The sequence below is a fragment of the Scatophagus argus genome, chromosome 1 (genome assembly GCF_020382885.2).
Source record: "Scatophagus argus isolate fScaArg1 chromosome 1, fScaArg1.pri, whole genome shotgun sequence".
Taxonomy (NCBI): Eukaryota; Metazoa; Chordata; class Actinopteri; family Scatophagidae; genus Scatophagus; species Scatophagus argus.
Window position 1 is genome coordinate 19,305,937 of NC_058493.1, and position 20,891 is coordinate 19,326,827.

A 20,891-nucleotide genomic window follows, 5' to 3' on the forward strand; every position below is an offset into this window, starting at 1 on the left:
CGCAAATAGCAGAGCTCATTTCCTGTGAGCTGGACTAGTAATACAGAACGTAAAACTTGCATGTACCTGGGACTGAGAACTCAGAGACAGTGCCAATGAACTGGCTCTGGGTGAAGGCGGGTCTGTTGTCGTTCTGATCCAGGACCACTATTTCTATGGTGGTAGGATTTTCTAGTCTCTCTCCACTTGGGGACAGTGCAAAGGCTTTCAGCTGCACACACACAGACACGCACATACAACAGACAAATGTTTCATAATTAAAACTGAATTCATCAGATTGTTGTTTCTCACTTTTAGTCAAATTATTCCTCAGACAATCCCTGAGGTAAGCATCCAAATGGCCACTCAGGGTGACTGCGGGCAATTGTAGTATCTGCACACAATGTATGTTGGAAATGGCAGAAAGAAACGCGAAGGATGTTTGGTTCAACATCGCGGGTTACATCACAGTCATCTGGTCTGAAACGTTTTGAAGCCTCTCCCAAGATGCCCATAAAGGCCCTTGGAAACTGACCTCTGGATGTTTGCACAAGCAACTGAGACACTGACATATGCTTCATGAGAAAAACATGAACCTGCGCCTCGACAGAACGTGGTGTAAGGCGTCGTTGAGTGCAGCTTTTGTTAAGTAGCCTCCCTCTGTTGATTAGGCTTTAAAACACATCTCAAACCCAAGTGTTTGGGTGATTTGAAATGTCACTACCATAAACGTTCTCTTACCGTGAAGGAGTTGTATTTCTCCCTGTCCAGCGGACGCTTGCTCCTGATGACTCCTGTTTTATCATCAATCTCAAACAGATTCTTAGGCTCCTGGTCCACTCCCGGTCCCTCTAACTTGTAGATCACCTCACCTGTGAAGATTTTGTCCGATTTGATCTGGACAGAAAGAGGAGATTAAGTTCATGGGCATCATAACCTCAGTGGAAGATGGGGGAGAATCATAAACCAAATGTCATAACACCAGATGTGAGTATGTTGACAGTCAGGGATCTTGACCCAAGAGTGTTTAAGCTCAGAGAGGCCTTGGACTTATGGCAGGAAATGAGAACTAATAATAGCAAGGAGTCTATATTTTATGGATCTTGCATTCACTTTCTTTGACATATTATCTCTGTTGCGTTTTCATCACCATACAAAAGTGACTTAACATTTTTCCCTGCACATAAGATTTATACGGTTATTGGTCATCTGTAACAGCCTTGTTACAACTTTTCACATGACCAAAACTGGTCTAGGGAGATAGTGACTAAAAGAGGGCATTTTGGACTAACTTCTGCCACTTGATTTAACAAACTCAGACTGATGAAGCCTCATATTAGCCACTGTTGCCACGCCAACCATTGTGTTTTTGGCTTGAGACCCCCACTCTCAGTTTCTGTCTCAGACTTTCATCCTGAACAAATCTCTGTGACATTCATCCTACCCGCCACCACAAGAAAACCACAGAGAACAGGATGAGGAACTTCTCTTATGCTAAAGACAGACTGTGGAAGGAGCTCTTGGTGACCAATATGAACAAGAGGAATGATTACAGCAAGCAAAACCTGTTTCAAGGTAAATTTGGTGCACCACTATAGTTTCTGTACAGATCTACTTCAAACACAATTTAAACCAGAAGTGACACACTGATGAAATTTTAATGTGAAAATTTGTAATTTGACACGTTTACCTGGACGAGATCCTCGGGAACGTGCTTGCTGTTCTCCAGCACTCTGATTGGAGGGATGATCCAGTCCCTCTTCACCCTGACCACTCCTTTGCCTTGATTTCTCCATGGGTAAACAACCTGAGGATGCAGCTCTTCCTCATTGTGGTGAGGTTCTGCTGAGCTCCACGCCTGACAGGAACAACACAAGCATGAAAGTCACCAAAGAAAGTCACAGGTGCATGCTGTTTGACACAAGACATTAATACTCACTGCACTACATAAAATGTATGTCAGTAAGTCAAATCATATGAAAAGCATTTTTTGATTCCTGTGATTCTACTTGACTAGATGTTTGCAGCTGTTGAAAATCATGCCAGCAGTCTTCCTGTGCTCAGCGTTGTAACATTCCCAATGGCCTGATGGAATGGCCTGCTATGTTGGGCTGTCTGTAACATGGATTTCACAGGGTTGTCCGAGGCAGAAGGGATGCAGGGATTGCACACAGTAATGCATGTCTTTCTCAGCTTCCTTTGATCTGGGTGCAAATTCATCTCAGGACGAGGAAATGCAAACACCCGTGCTCATTTCACAAGCCCTCACGCACCACATCGCAGTCTTGACTGTGTTCACACAAATACACCCACGCACGCACACACAGCACACATGTGAGAAACACAAGACTCACACAACAGCTGTCGACTATGGATATAGATCCTGTGCTTTCCCACCCGCATTCCCACTCACACTCACAAATTCCCCTTTATGCTCAGCCCTGCACCTGACTGGGAGTTTGGGGTCACCTTACGGATCTGCTCTGCTGCAGGAATTCCACAGACACACTCATATATATGCTTTCTCACACACACACACACACACACAGGCTGATATACATGCATCAACAAAACACCCACCCACGCATAAGCATATATGCTCGTTTCTGTAAGTTGCTTCCGTCTTGTCTGTGGGAATTCACTGGATTAAGCATTACTTCCCATATGTTTAACAGCTCAAAGACATAGTTCATAGATCCATAAATAAACGTGGATGATATTAGCCTGCAAAAAACTCTGGTTTGTCTCTGTGTTTTTGCTAAGATACAACTGATTCATCAATAACCTTTTTCCAGTAGATTTTTAACTGAGCTATGGATAAGCAAAATGATGGATCAGTGGGTAAATTTGTGAATGGCCTGCGATCCCTGCCCTGTCTGTGGGGCGGCTGATCTGATATACTGATCCTCTGGCACGCTGCTGGACAGTGCAGGAAGGAATGGCAACCATGGCTGGCATCTGCAGGCCGAGTCAGAGGGCAGGCTAATCTTAGACTGTTCCATATTCTTGACCCCTACCTATTTAACTTTTTGTAGCCATCGTCATCTACACTCTCATAGAGATGTTTACACTCACATTCCAGCACTGCATGTCATGGACACAAATTCATCCTTGTCTACTTCATCCTTCTCCTGCATACACAAGCTCTAAAATCCTCCACTGGCAAAGCACACATTCTGCATTGCTACTTAACCTCAACATCAATAACAGCTGCATCACAGTTGCATTTCCAAGTATAGCACTTTCTAAGTTTGCCTGATATTTTTCACTTGGGCTAACATGACCACCTTTTTCTAACTTCAAGAAGGCACACACAGGGTTGTGCAGACCAGTGTGAGCCTCAATGCAAGTTCACTAAACTTAAGTACATGTCACACAACTCTTCTCCATTGCACCAGGCTTTATTCACCAGGTGAACAATAGGAATTCATTTAAAGGGTAAATGTGTTATCAGTAACTGCTGACTGACTTTGAAATTAGTCAAGATTATCTAAAAATAAGAAGAGATGGGAGAGTCATGAGTATATTATGTGAAAATATATTGGACATAAAAAAGACCGAAAGTACAGAATTTGCTAAGGTGTGTGCCTAACAACAGTCTAGAGGCACGTTAATATATAAGGGGGTACTAAATGTTGACTCTTGCTAACTAGCACTAAATAAATATAAGTGATGAAGTATAACTTTAAGTATATTAAGTATATAAGTTTTTTAGGTCTTTGGTTATAAGCCAAAGTACTGGACTAAAAACTGATGACCTGGTGATGGTGCTAGATAGGTTTTGGAATTAGTAAAGTCATGCAGTTCACCCTGAGGGGGTCATTAATGTGTACATCAAATTTAACCACAACAAAGATCAACAAAGGTGATAGAATACACCCTCTTGGGACCATGAGCGTCTGCACCAAACTTGGTGCCACTCCATCTTGAAGACGTTGAACCATTTCACAGCATTAGCGAAACTCTGACCTACTGGGAGACGGCTCAGGAACAGTCATGGGAGAACATCCTCTGGGCACCATGGGTACATGCATGAAATTACATAGCAATCCATCTAGTAGCTGTCAAAACATGTCACTAAAAACCAAAACTGTTAACCTACTGGTGGCACTACTGGTGGAAAAGTCAGGGAATCATTGCAGTCGGTCGGATTTATCCTCCAGGGATTACTGACATTTTTTACCAAATTTCATCTAAATCCATCATATCTATATTTCAGTCTTTAGCCAACAAGAAGACTGGCAGACAGACACTAGCACGGCTAAAAATTTAGGTTTACGCATTCATGAACATTTTGAGCTCTAGAATAAACATTATGAAAACTATGTAAGTAAGATGACGGTAGTGTTTTTAATGTTTTGTGTAGTTGGTATTAATGTCGAGCTATGCATCACACAACTGATCAATGGACTGCACACGGCATAAGGAAACACAACGTCTGACACAACCCTGATGAACGCAGGAAATCCAAAAATATTTGGTAAATAAAGCATTTCCTTCAAGTTGGATAGACTAATGTGACCATCTTACCATCATACATCAGCTATACTGTGGTAAAGCGGAAGCACAAGTAGGAAAATCTTACAGGCACCAAATAACAAATAACATTTGTTAACACACTTCTTTTTCACACATCCTATATCACTGTCTTGCCCTGTCCCTGTAGTCTGAACTAAAGACAACTGTGTTCGGTAGTGGCTCCACTAAGTATCTGCAACAGTTATAATGTTTTTACCAGACCAAGATGCGGTAACACCAAAGTGTCACGTTACCAATTAGACCAATGAGTTCCTCCTCTGACAGACTGAGCGATGACACCCCACGCAGATTAACTGTTTTAGAGGCTTTTCCCAGAAACTTTTACGGCTTGGCCTTTCACCTCAGGCCCTCACAGAAGTATGGACAGCTTGTTTGGGGATGATATGCCCTCACAGCAAGGACTGTTAAGCAATCTGTTGCTGAGTGCTGAGAGTGTTTACCAAGTTCGAGAAAGTTTGAGTCTACCTCCCTGATGCAGTTTTTGGAGAATGCAAGAGTGCACATTTTAGATAGTAGTCTGGTCACTTGAAAGGCTTTAAATCCAGATATGTGGCCAAATTGACCTACTGTATCATAGTCACTAGTTGTGCCCCATCTTTAGGAGATGATACTGACGAAAAACTAACAGGAATGCACTGGGTAAAACTTGTATGAAGAGATGAGATTTGTCAGAGGTCACATATCAGGTATACTTAAACTGGGGCTGTCACCATATCAGATTTTCACTACACAAAATCTGATAATGATATTATCGTTATATTTATAAACTTTTAACTCTGCTTTTTGCGTGTCTTTTCTTCTTTGGCAAATAAATATACACTCAAAATACAAGCGTAGGGAGGCAGAAAGAGAGTCTGTAACAATAACTGTACAAAATCAAACCAAAAGAACAATTAGAATTAATGAATGGTGAAAAGGTAAGCAGCTGAGGTGTTAAACCTTAAAGACCAAACATCTTTGGTGGATTATTTACACCATATTTTTACATTACATGTTCATTCATTTAATCAGTCTTTTTTTTAATTTTTAAATTTTGGGCATTTATGCCTTTAATGAATAGGACAGTTGGAAAGAGAGACAGGAAAAAAAAGGGGTGAGAAACATGCAGGAGGAAGACATGCAGCAGAGGACTGCAGGCTGGACTCGAACCTGGGTCACTCTTATGAATGGATTTTAATGTTCTGTACATGTGGTGAATGCGCTAACCCACTCAATCACCCAAATCAATCATTTTTTAAATATCAATACATCAGTATGTATATCATGACACACCTAAATATACAGTATAATGTAAGACTGCACTAAATATTTGATGAAATTTGATGAAAAGGAAAATTTAACTAAAATGCATTCAATGTCAGACATTCATTCACAAAGTCATTTGAGCTGCTGCCCTTCCAAATAGTGCTAATGATTCAGTGCATTACTTCTTTAGGCATGCATTCACGAGCCATTGCATTTCAACGCAGCAATGAAAATGCTTGTCACATATTTGCAAACTGCTGTCATTGGTTTATATTAGCGCTACAAGTTCGAAGTAATGGAACGGAGTGCGGAGAATGTTTACGCTACGCCACAAATGTGGAGAAATGAAAAAAAAGAAAAAAAAGAAACAAAAGTAACTGTGACGAATTAAGTCAGTTTGTCAGTTTTGCCATGACATTTTCAGTAGGCCAAGTGATACAGTTCCAAAGATGCTATTTGCCCTCTTCTAACATTGGAATTCACACCCCCTGAGAGAGTCCACTGTGGCTGTGTTATCTCTGTACTAACTCCCTACTGGCCTGAGTGTCTCCTTTTCAGATATGTGTGAGGAAGAGTCGTTCAGATAACTCAAGAAAAGACCATCCAGCGTCCAGCAGAGAAGTGATGCCAGCGGCACGCCTGACAGTCTCTTTGGCCACAGGGTTTAGAGGTCGCACAGGTGTCCCTGTGGTCACTTCTGTTACTGGTCCTCAGACGTAGACATTCAACCATTCAGTCACCAGAAGTACTGGTCCCACACCCCTGCTCTTTGCTAAGTCATGACTGCCGCATATGGGTATAGACACCCTATTTATGGTGCCACTGCAAGTGTGAGTCCCCCTTGAAGCAGATGTCTGGCGCTTAGGAATGCTGAGCAAGGTTCTAATATTAAAGTAACACTAAAAGTAGGGCTCAACAGGGACATGATAAAAACATCTAAAACGTTGTCAAATGACAACTAAAGTGGATGAATTTAAAATAATAATTTCTAAGGTTAACTGATGAATCGTCCATCGCCTCTACTTGGTACAGAAGCGATAGAAATATTTTGCGTAAAGAACCTTCATCAGACACTGTTAACTGGAATATCTCAGAACACAAACAAAGTCTTTGCAAATTAATGCTGGGGAAAGATTAGTGGGGATACCAAATGCCATCACAACATTTCTTCCGGCTTATTCTTGTGTCTGACCACTGAAACAACAATCATCACCACTTGGTCTTCCATGTCTTAGTCTGTAAAAAATAACAAGGCAAAAGGAAAAAAGACAGAAAGGAAATTGACTCCAGTCCACTAGTTTTTATGATGTGGAAGTTTGCTCTCTACCCTTTGCTCCCTCTGAAACCCTAGTCAGTGTAAAACAGCCCGCAGGTATCCACACCCAGCAGGACCTGTGATTCAGACTCTAAATCCTCTGACTGATTGTTTCCGATGAGTGAGACCTCAGCGCCAGCTGGCTGCTGCTACACACTCTTGATTTGTACTCGATTTCATGGTCCAGGAGCGGCCCACTCTTCGTTCCACAAGGGGGATTACAGGGCGGGACAAATGGCATCACGCATGCATCTGGGAACAGCTGTTGCTGCTGCCCCATCCTCACCACAACATTCACCCAGCAGGTCTGAATACTGCCCAGTTCTAAACAACACCAGCTCAGTGAAAATGAAAAGAGCACAACTGGGAGCTATAAGGTGACACTAATCAAAGCCTCTGGATTAGATCGACAGCTGCTGATGGTTAAACTAATTCCATTCGGATTATTTAGTTATTAGAATTAATGACAATTGTTTATATGTTTTACTTCTAAAGCATGTACTATATGCCACAGAAGCCTTGCCCAAAATGTTTGCGTCTTTGTCCAACAGGGCCACATGCAACCACTGGGAATCTTTTTCAATCATTTTTGCAGTAATATTGCAGATAGAACAGTGGAAAAGCAACAGTCAAGAGACAACAGTTAACTTCTTCAGTTTGCGTATGTCTCACATGTGAACTTTTAGCGACTGTTGTTTAGCCTGTTTATTCTCTTCCAAAATGAAAGAAAAATAGGGACGCAAGATGTTGAATCACTAATGACAGGAATACACCAAAACTGTATCTTTTTGAAATTTATGCTACTGTAGTCTTGAAATGTGGCTGTGAAAAGCTAATAGTTTGTTTCTTCACGGCCGTAATCAGCTCAGATTCAATAGATAGATAGTTAGATAAATAGATAGATAGATACTTTATAAATCCAGAGGGAAATTCAGTAGCAGTTTCAGTGGTTTTCAGTGGCTTGCCTGAATGAAACGTAGTTAGATATTTCTTAGTAAAGTGACTGTTGGCTGCTGGTGGTTTGAGATAATTTGACCTTTCAAATCAAAATTACAACACAATACGCAAATTCAAAGAACCACTTTTTGGTTATAACCCGTCTTGGACTTGTAATTGTAACACCTCTGGTATTTGGAGGTGCAGTATAACCCTGCATCAGTAATAGTCCTACATATCTACATCCAGTCTAAGGAAAAGGGCCCTGGACCTTAAAGGTTGTGCTTTGGGGGTTTGCAGGTCTTTCACATCATTCACAGGATTATTTATTTATGTTTATCGAGCAGGTCTGGAGCAGATGACCAAAACATCTTTTCTGTATATCATTAAGGACTTGGGCCTCACTGTGACAAACTGATTTTCCCTGTGGCTGTGTCAGTGATCAATCATTCCCATGTCCTAAAGAGACAATATATATTTTCAGCGATTTTCCTCCATAATCAATTTGTCACAGAATATGAAAAGGAAACATAAAAACAGCATTCACAATAGAGACTTTCAACTAAAAAGACACTGAAACCCTGCATTAACTTTTTTTCTCTACTGACAACTTCAGAGACACGACACTGATTGAGAAGCTCTGAGTTGTTCATTTTCACAGCTACATAACGTGTAAAATTTACAATGAATTATACAGCACATCATAGCAGGACTTCTCTCAAGAATCACTTGAGGCCAACTCACTCAACCTCCCAACCCAGGCTCCATTACTACTCCAAACAGAGAGAAAGACTGATGTTGGCTGGAAGTGCTGTTGGTAATAAATCAGTTTACATTGTCATCCATTTTAGATCTCACAACGACAGAGCTACAGGAGCCTCTAATGAATCCCCGAGCCCTCTGTACACATCTGGAGTCTGGTCTTCTTCAAAACACTTCATCATCCTCTCTCTAACTAGGATGAAATGTTTAGATCAGCCACAGCCTCTGATTGCAGAGCCAATTCAGCGCTTCTACTGGTGAAAATCGGTTGATATTTGGTTGAAGGCATCACTCAGGTAAAAACATAAACTGTATATTTGAAAAGCAGGGCAGCTAAAGGTCGTTCTCTAACCGGTATCACACTCTGAGGGGTGGGAAGAGAAATGTCTTGAGCTGAAGCTGGCGGTATGCAGAATCTAGATGGTATAGAAGGGCAAGAGAGGGGAGCAATATAACACAATACAAGTGCAGGTGGAGTTTCTTTACAGCAGCCGGTCCATAGGCTCAGTTACATGTTATTGATATTTTAATCGAAAAAGTGACGAGGAATATGCCTCATACACTTGCAGTATTGTTCAGGCACATGATAAAAAGTTAAATGAAATCAACCGAAGTTTATATTGTTCACCAGACTGCCATTAGACAACTTGGTAAGAAGAACCTTTTCATGCAAAGACAGCTCACAATGGATATAACCAAGAAAACAAACACAAAAGAACTTTTTTGTTCATTTTAATCAACAACAACTATGAAGAGGCAGTGTTTTTTATTTCTTACCTGACAGAGCAGACTAGCCAGCACACACACCACCGACATCCGTGTTGCCATCCTTAGCACCTACACTCAGACACTCAACATGAACAGAACGATGACTGAAAGATCTGAGGCTCCACCAGTTGGAGTTGGGCTCCTGAGTGTCTCTGCTCTGCAATTAGGCCAAACTCTACAACCCTAAAACCTGTCCCAAAACCTCGTTAATTCTCTTTTCTCTTGTACTTTCAGGCTCTCTGTCTCTCCCTCTTTTCCTCTCTCAGCGTCTGTGGCTCACAGATTTTCCCTGTCCATGGCTGGGGTATGTCTCACAGTGGTGGGGTAAGGGGTTAGAATTTCAGCAGCAGCCCTCCCATGGACCCCAGCACATGTGCTGTCACTCACAAGCTGATGAGAGAGAGAGAGAGAGAGAGGGAGGGAGGGGGAGGGAGAGAGGGGGAGATGAAGAGGGAGTGAGAGAGAGACAGAGAGAGATGAAGAGAGAGGAAGGTCAGCTGTTGGTGGTGTAGACAGAAACAGTGTCCTCACCATTTTAAAGTCAGTAAACTTCAGCACTTTTCAGGACAATAACGCTTCACACAGAAGCACAAAGAGAAGAGAGAGAAGGGAGAACACAAATAAATAAAAGACATTTTTTTTCAGTTTACAAAGATATGACAGAGAAAAGCAGAAACAGAAACCAAGATGGCAACAAGCAGAAGCTGAAACACATTTTACTCAATTATCAAATACTTAAACTGAAACGAAAGTATTTTACAACTTGCAACTTCTGTACATCCAAAGCATTACCTTCGTCATTTTCGACTGAAATTAAATTGCTTTCTTGACAATAAAATTACATTTTAAAGAGTCAGTGGTAAACATCTCCATATGCGGATGATAGTAAGTTACAGCTATGGATTATCGTCAGTGTTTGTTAAAAGTCAAAAACAGCTGATGATGTCCATCTTAGAACCAAACCGGAACAAAAATCAATTCAACAATTCCTCGACCGCACTCCCCTTCGATTTGTTCATGAGTCTTTTGACATCTATTGCTGCCACACTGAGAAGAAAAATCCTACTTGTCCGGATCAACCTCGATGTCATAAAGCCACACACATAACCTCCCTGTCCAGTGAGGTCTGTGTCGCGCCCTCACACATTCAGAGCACTCAGCCAGAAGCCTTTGATCTCCTGCTATTTTGAACACTGCGTCAAAGCAGAAGATGAAGATCTATGGTGCTCCGTGGGTGATGTCAAAGCACAGATCGCCATAGCTGTGATGCTTAAAAATCTGACTGAAACACTGCCGTGACTGATGAGTGTTTCAGACTGAAACACTTTCTACCTCAGACTGAAAAACTGAGTGAGAAGTTTAGGAGACACACAACCAAACAGGAACGACGTTTGGCGTTATGGGATGGTTTGACAGCGGGGAGTTCCTGCTTTCAGCAACCTATCAGCAAGTCTGCTCGCAGGTCAAAGGTCGATACGGATCTTTAGAAAGTAAACTTCGGACCACATCGGCTTCTCTTGCACCCCAGAGACGCACTTTCAGGACGGTCAGCTGCTCATGTTTAAAACCAAACGCGAGGACTAACGTGCACCTTAAGTGCCACAGTTTTAAACGAGGAACCAACTGCACAAATGGAACTCTATGAGTCACACAGGAGGGAGATACTGTTGATACCGCAGCTCAGAAACTCTAGAGCAGTGAAGCAACTGAGTGTGTTGGCAAGTGGACTGTGCGTGCTGAGTGGGTGTCTGCATCCTTCCCTGTGTCACTGTGTCTATGTGTGTGTGTGTGTGTGTGAGGGGGGGGGGGGTGTTGTGGTATAAAGGGGTGATTTCACAGCACCTGCCTCTGTCATTTCAGGCAGAGGCAGTTGGCAGGAGCCGCCCTGATGTTTCCTTTCCTTCACCCCCACACACACACTTCCCAAACAACAGACTCTCACTGTGGAGTGCATGCAGGCATTTTACACAGTGCTAGAAGACTATAACTTTCTCACTGCACAGTCTAGACAAATGATTTCTGTGAAAGGAATTCAGGTGTGTGTTTTTATAGTTTGACCAGTTCCAATTGTGATGCTGAAGTGTAAAAGTTGAAGCAGTTACTGACTATCCCAAAACCGTCTCTCCAGCGTCAGAGACGGCGCTCTTCTGCCCACTGCTGGCCAGAAATACCAGCTCACATGGACTCAGAAGAGGACAAGCTGCAGTTTGCAGATTGATAACAATAAGAATGTACCCATAATGGAAACTATATTCAATAATACAAACTTTTTGGATTCAAATGCAGCAAGACTGAGTGAAATAAATAAATTCTCCAGTTTGTTTTGTAGCGAAAAACAAACTTATTAGTTAGTTTGTTAGTTAATTGACTTCCTGGCCACATGGGGGCAGCAGAACAAGTTGCAAACAGAACACTGACATACTGTTATCACACTGTGTCATCAGCGGTGGAACGTAGAAGTACATTTACACGTGTAGTGTATTTTTATCATCCGTTATTTCATACCTCTACTACATTTCACGGTGTGACTTTTGAAACACTGTGCCTTATTATTAAAGCAGTGTATAATGTGCATAGAGCTGGCTACATTTTGACAACGACACCAACTGATACATAATATAACTTAATAACTTATAACTTTTACCTTTGCCTCTTTAAATACACTTCACTGATACAACTTTTGTACTTTTACTAACACACAACAAAAGCACAACTATGCTGAGTATGGTATTTCTACTTTTACAAGGAATCTAAATAACTTCCTTCACCACAGCATATTGTCACTTTATGAGGTCCATATGGCAAACTTGTTAGCACACTGTTGCATATTCACGCCATCCAGCAGACACAACTACTTTATGCAGAGATGAGAGCAGTTAGGATGAGCCGACACAGTCAGGTTACATCCCATAAAACTGGAACAATGACATGCAGAGCTGCTGCAGGCGATGGAGGATCAGGGTGATGATCCTCTGTGGGTTCATCAGTTTGTGTCACTCTTTACATTACAAACATAATGAGTCATTTGAACAATTATTTATCATAATATTTTAGCGCAGCTTTAATGAAGCTGTCCCAGTTTGTTTCATCTGTTTTTCTTGATATGTTTGACAAACTAATAATTCAGAAATGAAGACAAATGAAGGTAAGCTATCAGTAAAGTCAGTTAGCAGTTCCAGGAAATCGTATGTTCTTCTCCTTGGCAAAGGTCTTGACAATATCATTGAATATTTATAGATATTACAAACACACAAACATAAGAAATCTGCCAGAACATATGTAGGAAAGAAGACCGCATGCAAAAGCAGCATTTGCGCACTGCACCACATCGTCAACTTTGAGTTACTGAAGAATATCGGGCCGAGCAGAACACACCGAAATGAGATCATGAGATTCAAAGGCTCGTTCGTGCAGGGTCCCACTGAGGCGATAATAGCAAAGACGAATTGTGGCGCTCTTGAAGCTGCAGTCAGATAGCTACACAATATTCTCCTGAACACACAGAAGGATCCCCACTGATCAGGAAATAAGGAACCCAGCCTGGTGGTTGTATGGCTCACCGGGCAGACAGTAACACTATTAACGATGGATACTGGAGGGAAGCAAAGGAAACCTGTACCCGGGTTTCACACTATATCACTGACACCACTGACAGGCACAGTGGTGAACCATCTGAAAATCTGCTGATTTTTGCATTATTTTTAGTCCAATATGGTCATCAATATTCAGTTTTAGTAACGGTACGAAATAATATAAAGCCAAAACATACTGATTTGATTATATATTATTTTTAACAGCACTTAATGTGGAAAATATAACATTTTCCTTTGAGGAAAAATCTTGAGGAATCTCTCTTGATGAAACTGCATTGGTCCCAAATATGGTTAAACATCATCTGCATCTTCACAGATATATTTTTGCATATATTTATTGTATTGCTTCACATTGTCGCTGCTTAAGCTTGTGACGTTTTATTGCGAACAAGAAATTCAACCATATCTTGAGATGATAATTTATTAGTTCATGCAGGTCTTCTGGTTTTATTCAATAAGTACACAAATTGGAAAGTCCCATCTACAAGAAAGCTAATGCAACTGGACTGGATTTATTACTTTGACTCAGGGATATTATTAGGGTTATTTTGCCTGCTTGCCTCCTCAACAGGAAATCAATTCCAGTGCTAACAAAGTATTACAGACACTAAGTAAGCAGCTAATTAGGCCAAATGTATAACACCCTTTGAAGTGCATTGCATAGCACTAATATAATTTCTGCATATATAATATAGAAGCTGCCATAAGCAGTGTGAGTCATTGATCGGTGTCTAAACAAGTTGCAGTTTGCAAGTAGTTGCAAATTTGCTGGAAAAAGAAAGGTTAGAATCTACAGTCAGCCTAACATACACTATAAAGACAAAAGTATTGGGACACCTGACCATTACACCATTACTACCACCTCTTCGTGCAGCAGAGGGGCTTGTCCCCCCTTTGCAGCTATAACAGCTTCCACTCTTCTGGGAAGGCTTTCCACAAGATTTCTCTAATTTTTTCCCAAAGATTTCTTTCAGAATTTTTGCCCAGTCAGGTCCACACCAACTTGTCTTTATGGAGCTTTGCTTGGTGCACTGTGGCACAGTCATGCTGGAATAGAAAAGGGCCTTCTCCAAACTGTTGCTACAAAGTTGAAAGCATAGCATTGTCCAAAATATCTTGGTATGATGAAACATTAAGATTTCCCTTCACTGGAGGGAAGGGGCCATGTCCATTTCCTGAAAAACAGCCCCATACCACACCTGAATTCAATAATAAAGGTGTGTCCCAATATTTTTGTCTCTATATGTAAACAATTTAATTTGAGATACACTATCATAATGCTATGCTTGTTGTTTAGGTGGAAAATAACAAACAAAGCAAATTAATGAATACAAAAAACTAAAAAATGTCCCAGCATAGGACATTAGAAGCCTGACAAAGATATTTTTCACTTGATATTCTCCACACCTGTGCATCATTTTTCAAGTTAGATTGCTTGTTGACTGTTCGTCTGCTGCCTTTTGTGTACGCATGCTCTTTTATGCCTTTTTTATCCACCCACAGAAAGATAAATATTGAACTATGACGAGCCAAAATCATGTATTTTGTTTTGTGGCAAATATTGTGACTTTGTTCACCACCAGGGGGCACTGTTACACCATGCAAGCATAGAGTTTGAGAGGAAAGATGGAAAACTTGTGAGGCTTGAGGGCTGGTCTGAAAAGAGATCTGATGGAGGAGCAGAACAAATAATGACCCTGAAGATGGAGAGCAATACATCAATATTAAGTAGAAAAACAGCAAACACTGACTCACAATACAACAGTCAGATAGTTAAGTACAGCCTGCTAATTAAAAGCCTCGCAACATGCACTACTATACATAAACAGTGCAATTCACTACAATGATCTCTGCATTATAGTCAGCCAGTCACCGTGTTTGCTGGAAGTGTATCTGCATTCATCTCATTTACAAATCTGTAATTTCTTTGTTGGCGCAGAAAAACAACAGTGACTCAAAGCCTCAAATGGCACGATGTAACATTTCCAAAGGCAACAGTGAGTTGGGAGGCGAGTGTGTTAGAGCGGGAGGTGGTTGGGTTACTGCAGCTCTGACTTCGCCCCAGTCAGCCTCCACCAGGGTGGGTTGCCAATTAGAGCCAACACATATGACACACTTGACTCCCCCGCTTGAACCATGGCTGGAGATAATAGGCCTCTTCCTGCAGCTCAATCGATGACATACTGTCCCAGGGTGGATGTCTGCCTCAGTAAACACACACACACACACACACAACACACTCTTTCTTTCTCTCTCTACCTCTTAGCCCACAGAGTAAAATGTCAGCTTTCTGTTTCTTACACAGAAATATACTAGCAACACACCCACAGATAGACAATGCACACACACACACACACACACACACACAAAAAAACAGCTTTCTACTCTATTTCTCTTTCATAAACAATAAGGTCAAACCAGAAAAACTGAGCCTATTATTCACGGTGAGCTAAGAAACAAGTGCAAAACAACCCTCACACTGATGCACACTGAAGTCATGTCTATGTATACCGTAAGTAGCTAATCCATCAGTTAAGTGTGTTCACACTACAAGCTAACCCCACAGGAGGCATCTGGGCTGGCTGAGGGCACCTGAGTCATGGGGATTACAGACGTTACAGTAATGGATATCTGCTGTGTACAGTAATAGGCAGATGGCTTGCGTGAACTTGCTCTCGGTGGTCAGGTCTCCGCATTGTTGTTTCTGACTTGCATCTTGCATTCGGTTGGTTGGACCTTGGCTATCTGTATGGCTGGGTCATAGCTGGCTAAGCAACAGCATAAACATTGCATTAGTGCAACCCACCTGAACGCAACATCATCCCGTCAGTGCTGAGCCCGTAAATCCTCACTTCCTCTGGAGAAATGTATGTGAAAGTGTGTGTTTTTCTGTGTGGTTGTCTTAGGGTTTTTATGCATGAATACAAAAAAAAGGAGAAATGGAGGAGAGTTTGGGAGTGAGTGCTGAATTGAGGGGGGGGGGGGGTGCAGTTGAAGGATGGAGGAAAGTGGAGGAAGGTCTCTGCATGGATTTTTGGATGTGGCGGTGGTGGGGGGAGGAGGAGGGGGTGGAACTGAGGAGGTGGGTGGTTGGGGATGGGTGTGGGGAGGTAGATGGTTGACAGTTGTGTGCATGTGTGAGCCTAATGTGCCTCCATCAGCTGTCAGAGTCGGGGATGTCAGGGCTACCGAGACTCCTGGTCCTCCCTCTCTCTCCCTCTCTGTCTGTTCCTCCCTCTCTTCACTGGCAATGTCATGTTGTCAGCACACATATGCTTGTCTGCAGTGGAGGGGGGTGGGGGTACAGTGGGTGTAGGAGGGTTGGGTAGAGGGGACATAGGCACATGGGCAGCCTCCGTCTTTTTCCTGTCGCTGTCGACACTTGTCTTCTTGCCTGTGCGCCTCAGACGCTGTTCCCTTTTAACCCCTCCAGCTCTCCCTGCCCTCTTTCCACTCTCGGTCTCTGTGCACGGATAGCATCAGAGGCGCCACTTCGTTGAATCGAGAATTAAACTCACAGGGTTTTTTTTTTACTTCTGGCATGATTTTTGTCTCTGTGCTTCTGTTCACTTGACAATAGATTTGTTGCTTCTTTGAATTGGCCAGAGCCACCTCTGAGGACTGTCCTTCAGAGGGTTTGTACTCAGTTAGGAACCTTGAAATCTGACCTCCCAGGGACTTCACACAACAGACTGAATATGATGTTTCAGGTGCTCACAAAAAAAAAGTTACAAAATGTAGCAGGAGCCATGTTTTGCCCAGTAACAGCGTCCATGCTAATTTATAGATGTCACTCTGCCTCGGTTTATCCCTCTTCTGATGCGTTACCATTGGTGACACATTGTATCTGAGTCACAGAGCTCACCATCTGATTTTCAATCTTTGAAAAACATTAGGACAAACCCTGGGAGGAAATACAGTCACAACTTGGAAAAGAGTTCCACATCTTTTCTTTTGAGAAGAAACTGCAGTAGGTTTTGTTAATCATCCTTCTGTTTTTTTTTTGTTTTTACTAAAGATTTTACAGTATTTATTTTTCAGACGCTTAGCTCTGTGACTAGAACATATATTTTTTCTTATGATGGAGACAAAAAAAAAATGTCACCTTTAAACACCTTACTTTTACATTGTTACCATGAATTTAAAAATCTGTAGTCTGCGGTGTTTGTTTGTTTCTGCTATTTTTGTCATCTTAGTCTATTTAAATATACTGTTTTATATTTCGATAGCAGATTAAAACTGCTGTGCTTGTTTTACATATTTATACAAATATCATGCAAATTCTTTACATGATATTTGTATAAATATGTATATGATATTTATATATGTCATTTTCCTTTTAGGATCTGCTGTACTGTATGATTCACTATTATTTGTGCTCTACTTGCTTTTTATTGCAGTTTTATTTTATGTAACTATAACAAGTTTGTAGTTTAGTCATACGTTTAGTTTCTATGGAGCTCTTTAATATCTGAACAGGAAGAACAGATGAAAAACTGGCACATTTACAGTTTCTGTGTCCATAAATGTGAACTGGCCTTGAAAAATGAGAGAATAATCTACAATAAACCGGCAGCACTTGTTCGCAGTCACTTCTCTTTTCTTTGGGCTCATGTGTCCTGAGCAGTGAGAGGTCCATATACCAAAGACAGCAGTCAAGTGTTTATATCTATATGGGTAACAGTGCTCTCGCCCCAGTGACCTGCCCCTGGCACCTGCCACAGAGGGTTTGACACTACCAGTCAATCAAACTCAGATGGGCCCCCCCTCAACACACACACACACACACACACATACCGCTCATCCTTTCATAGGACTCACAATGCAAGTCTCAGCTAACTCATTACATCCCATCCCCCTCATTGCCGACTCCCAGTTTCCACACAAAGATTATATCTCTATATGTGCCCACTGGAGCGCACCGCCTCCCTGTCTCAGCATGCACTTTGCATGTTAACCATAAATCCCATATACCATACAGTATGTCTGTATGACTGGATTACTGTCCTGTAACACATTCAGCTACAGGCTGCAGTTGTGGTTCCTTATCGAGCCGAGCTACAGATCTGGAGATGTGTAGTCAGTAGGATATTAATGCAGAGCAGCTTTAACCAGGAGCAGGTCAAGACTCACATTCAAGTCTCTGCAGACTGTTTGTGAAAAGAGTGATTTGTGTTAAAGAATGAAAGTGTTGCACTGCCCTCGCTGCTCCTGGACAAAAGAAAAAAAATGTGGGGGTCAGACTGAGAGGTATTTCTAATTAATTTTAAAATTTAGCCTTCGCAGTAATATGCATGATTCATAAAATACGATCAATGGCATTAAGCTTTGATGAGCAACTCCTGTGCATCTACTCAATCTATTCAATTTTTCTACCCACACCTGCACATAGGCACAGAAAACACGAATGTGCTCAATGAAAACTCTCTCTCTGTCACACTCTGACACACACACACACACACACAAAAACCCTCCTGGCTATGAGCACCCTTGCCCCGAGTGCTCCCTTGCTGCAGTCTCCATAGCAGGCAGGGAGACTGTCTGAGTGCTTTATGTTTGCTGTAACACGGAATCATCACTGTCAGAGCCATTGATTTGTCAACAACATAGTGATACACTGTAGATGGATAATGGCCCATCTTGTGCACAGTTGCTGCCTTTTTCTGGACAGCCAAGGAGCATCTGTTGTTTCTCTCTTTCCTTCCTCCTCCTCCTCCTTTTAACCCCCCCTCCCCAAACACACACACACACACACTCACAAACATCCTTGCAGCTTCAAAACAATAAAAGAAAAGCAATGTGTCTTGTTCAGTTACTAAATAGCTGTCTGGTTTGTGTCTCCTGAGGTGGTTGCACATCAGTGGCTGGCCCATCTATCAGGCCAATGCATGGCCCTCAAACCTCCAGGTACAGAGATGATAAATGCCCTATACTTCCTGAAAAGGGCATGGAAGAAGATGGATGGATATGGAAAGAGAGAGACAGTTACAGATATCGAAATGGAGTGATTGAGGGCCAAAAAAACAGGAGAATCGAATAAGACAAATGAGTATACATTTGAAATGAAAGGAATTTGAGGAAAAAGAAAGCAGACAGAGAAAGAAGCAACGGTGTAGAGTAGAAGAGTAAAGGTGTACGCATTGCTAACTTAAAATGGGTTGCACAACACAAGCTAAGCTATTCTTACATTGATATTAGTTGTTAGTAAATATTTACATCCATTAACTGCCAGATGTGACTGTTATGTACGTCACTGACTGAACCAGCAGGCGAAGCTAACGTTAACTTGCTAATACTGTGTATGACCTAACCATTTATTTGTCCTCTTTATTTTTTTAATAATTATTTTTCACACTACAATTTGTTGCATTTATTTGATGACGGGACATTTCAATCAACATAACACCACCATAAAACTTGACTCACATATGACATAAGGCCAACTTTAAGGCGTGTTGACCATTTTTGGTGCATAATACGCCTACTGTGGTTAAAAACATTGCGAAAGTGGCAAATACCACTCATTTAGCTTCTATCTCACTTTTGTAGCTATGCTCTGAGATATGCTGAGCTGCACTGCTGTGACGTTCTCCACAAAGAGTATTCTCTTTTGGCGCATTTTATGTTAACGTACAACTACAAGCCACCTGCTCTCTGCTGCCAATCCAGTGGTGGGGCAGCGCTCTACTGCCCTCTGCTGGCCAGTTGCCGCTGTCGAGGCTTGACGAGGGGTAAATATCATGAAACGAGGTCAACTTGTCTAACTTGACATTTGAAATACTGTTTAATAATCACACAAATTATGAAGAACAAAACAAAATGTCAGACTAAACGATGAGCGAAATTGTGTCAGTTAGGTTAGCATAATCAGATATTTATTCCTCTCACTCTAAATAGCATAAACACTGCCAAATGTGAAACACATATTCATCCATATCCATATATATGAATAAAACAAAGCAATGCCTACACTGACAAAGAATTGGCAATTAAATGTAACATTTTTTGGCAATGTCTTCTTGTTTATAGTGTTTCTCAACTGAACTGAAGCGACCAAGATACAGCTAAGACAAATTTTAAAGATGCAACACACTTTAGCAAATCACTAGTCAGAGGCTAGCTAGTCAATACTAAGAACTTATGAAGGACTTAGGACACAAACTTGGAGATGAACAGCTGGCACATCCCAGTCTAGGCTCCCTGTCCTCAAGTCCCATTCCCTCTGCTATTTGAGTAAACAGTACTTTTCCCCCCCTGTTCACCCTTATCTGGGTTGTCGCTGCATGAAGGAGCTATCTGTTGTATGACTGGCAGACTACTGCCTGCTGCCTCTGATAGCATTTCACTTTGGTTAGGTAAATACGAACTTAACTGAACTGAGACAATTTAAACAGTCTAAATGTAAGGAGATTAAACCTGGCCAAACAGTGACTGAGCACAGGGATGCATCACTGCTAGTTATGTGCTGCTGCAAGAATGAGAAACACACACGCGGGTCTGTGCACAGCACATACAAATTTCACAAAGTCAAACAGAAAGACAAAAGCATCAGAGACGCTCAGCAAAAGACACACAGAACAAGAGGACACACAGAAGCAGCCTTCAGTTGTTTTCGATGTCTTGCTGCCCTATGACCCACAAAATCGAGGTCTATGCTTGCAAAATCCCAACAACAACAACAACAACACACACACACAGATACAAATGGCATGAGGCAGGCAGAGCAGGATGGACCTGGGGACAAGTTTCCGCCT

General features: G+C 41.7%; 1 protein-coding gene across 1 annotated transcript in view; it reads right to left on the reverse strand.

Moving 5' to 3' along the window:
* cdh15 (cadherin 15, type 1, M-cadherin (myotubule)) overlaps nt 1–20,891 on the reverse strand; it is a 32,116-nt gene that overhangs the window by 6,026 nt on the left and 5,199 nt on the right. The window contains exons 2-5 of the mRNA XM_046389681.1: nt 9,554–9,934; nt 1,670–1,837; nt 721–876; nt 67–211 (exon numbers count right to left, since the gene is read on the reverse strand). Coding sequence (XP_046245637.1) covers nt 67–211; nt 721–876; nt 1,670–1,837; nt 9,554–9,604 — 520 coding nt within the window. The 5' untranslated portion in view covers nt 9,605–9,934. The remainder of the gene's footprint in view (nt 1–66; nt 212–720; nt 877–1,669; nt 1,838–9,553; nt 9,935–20,891) is intronic.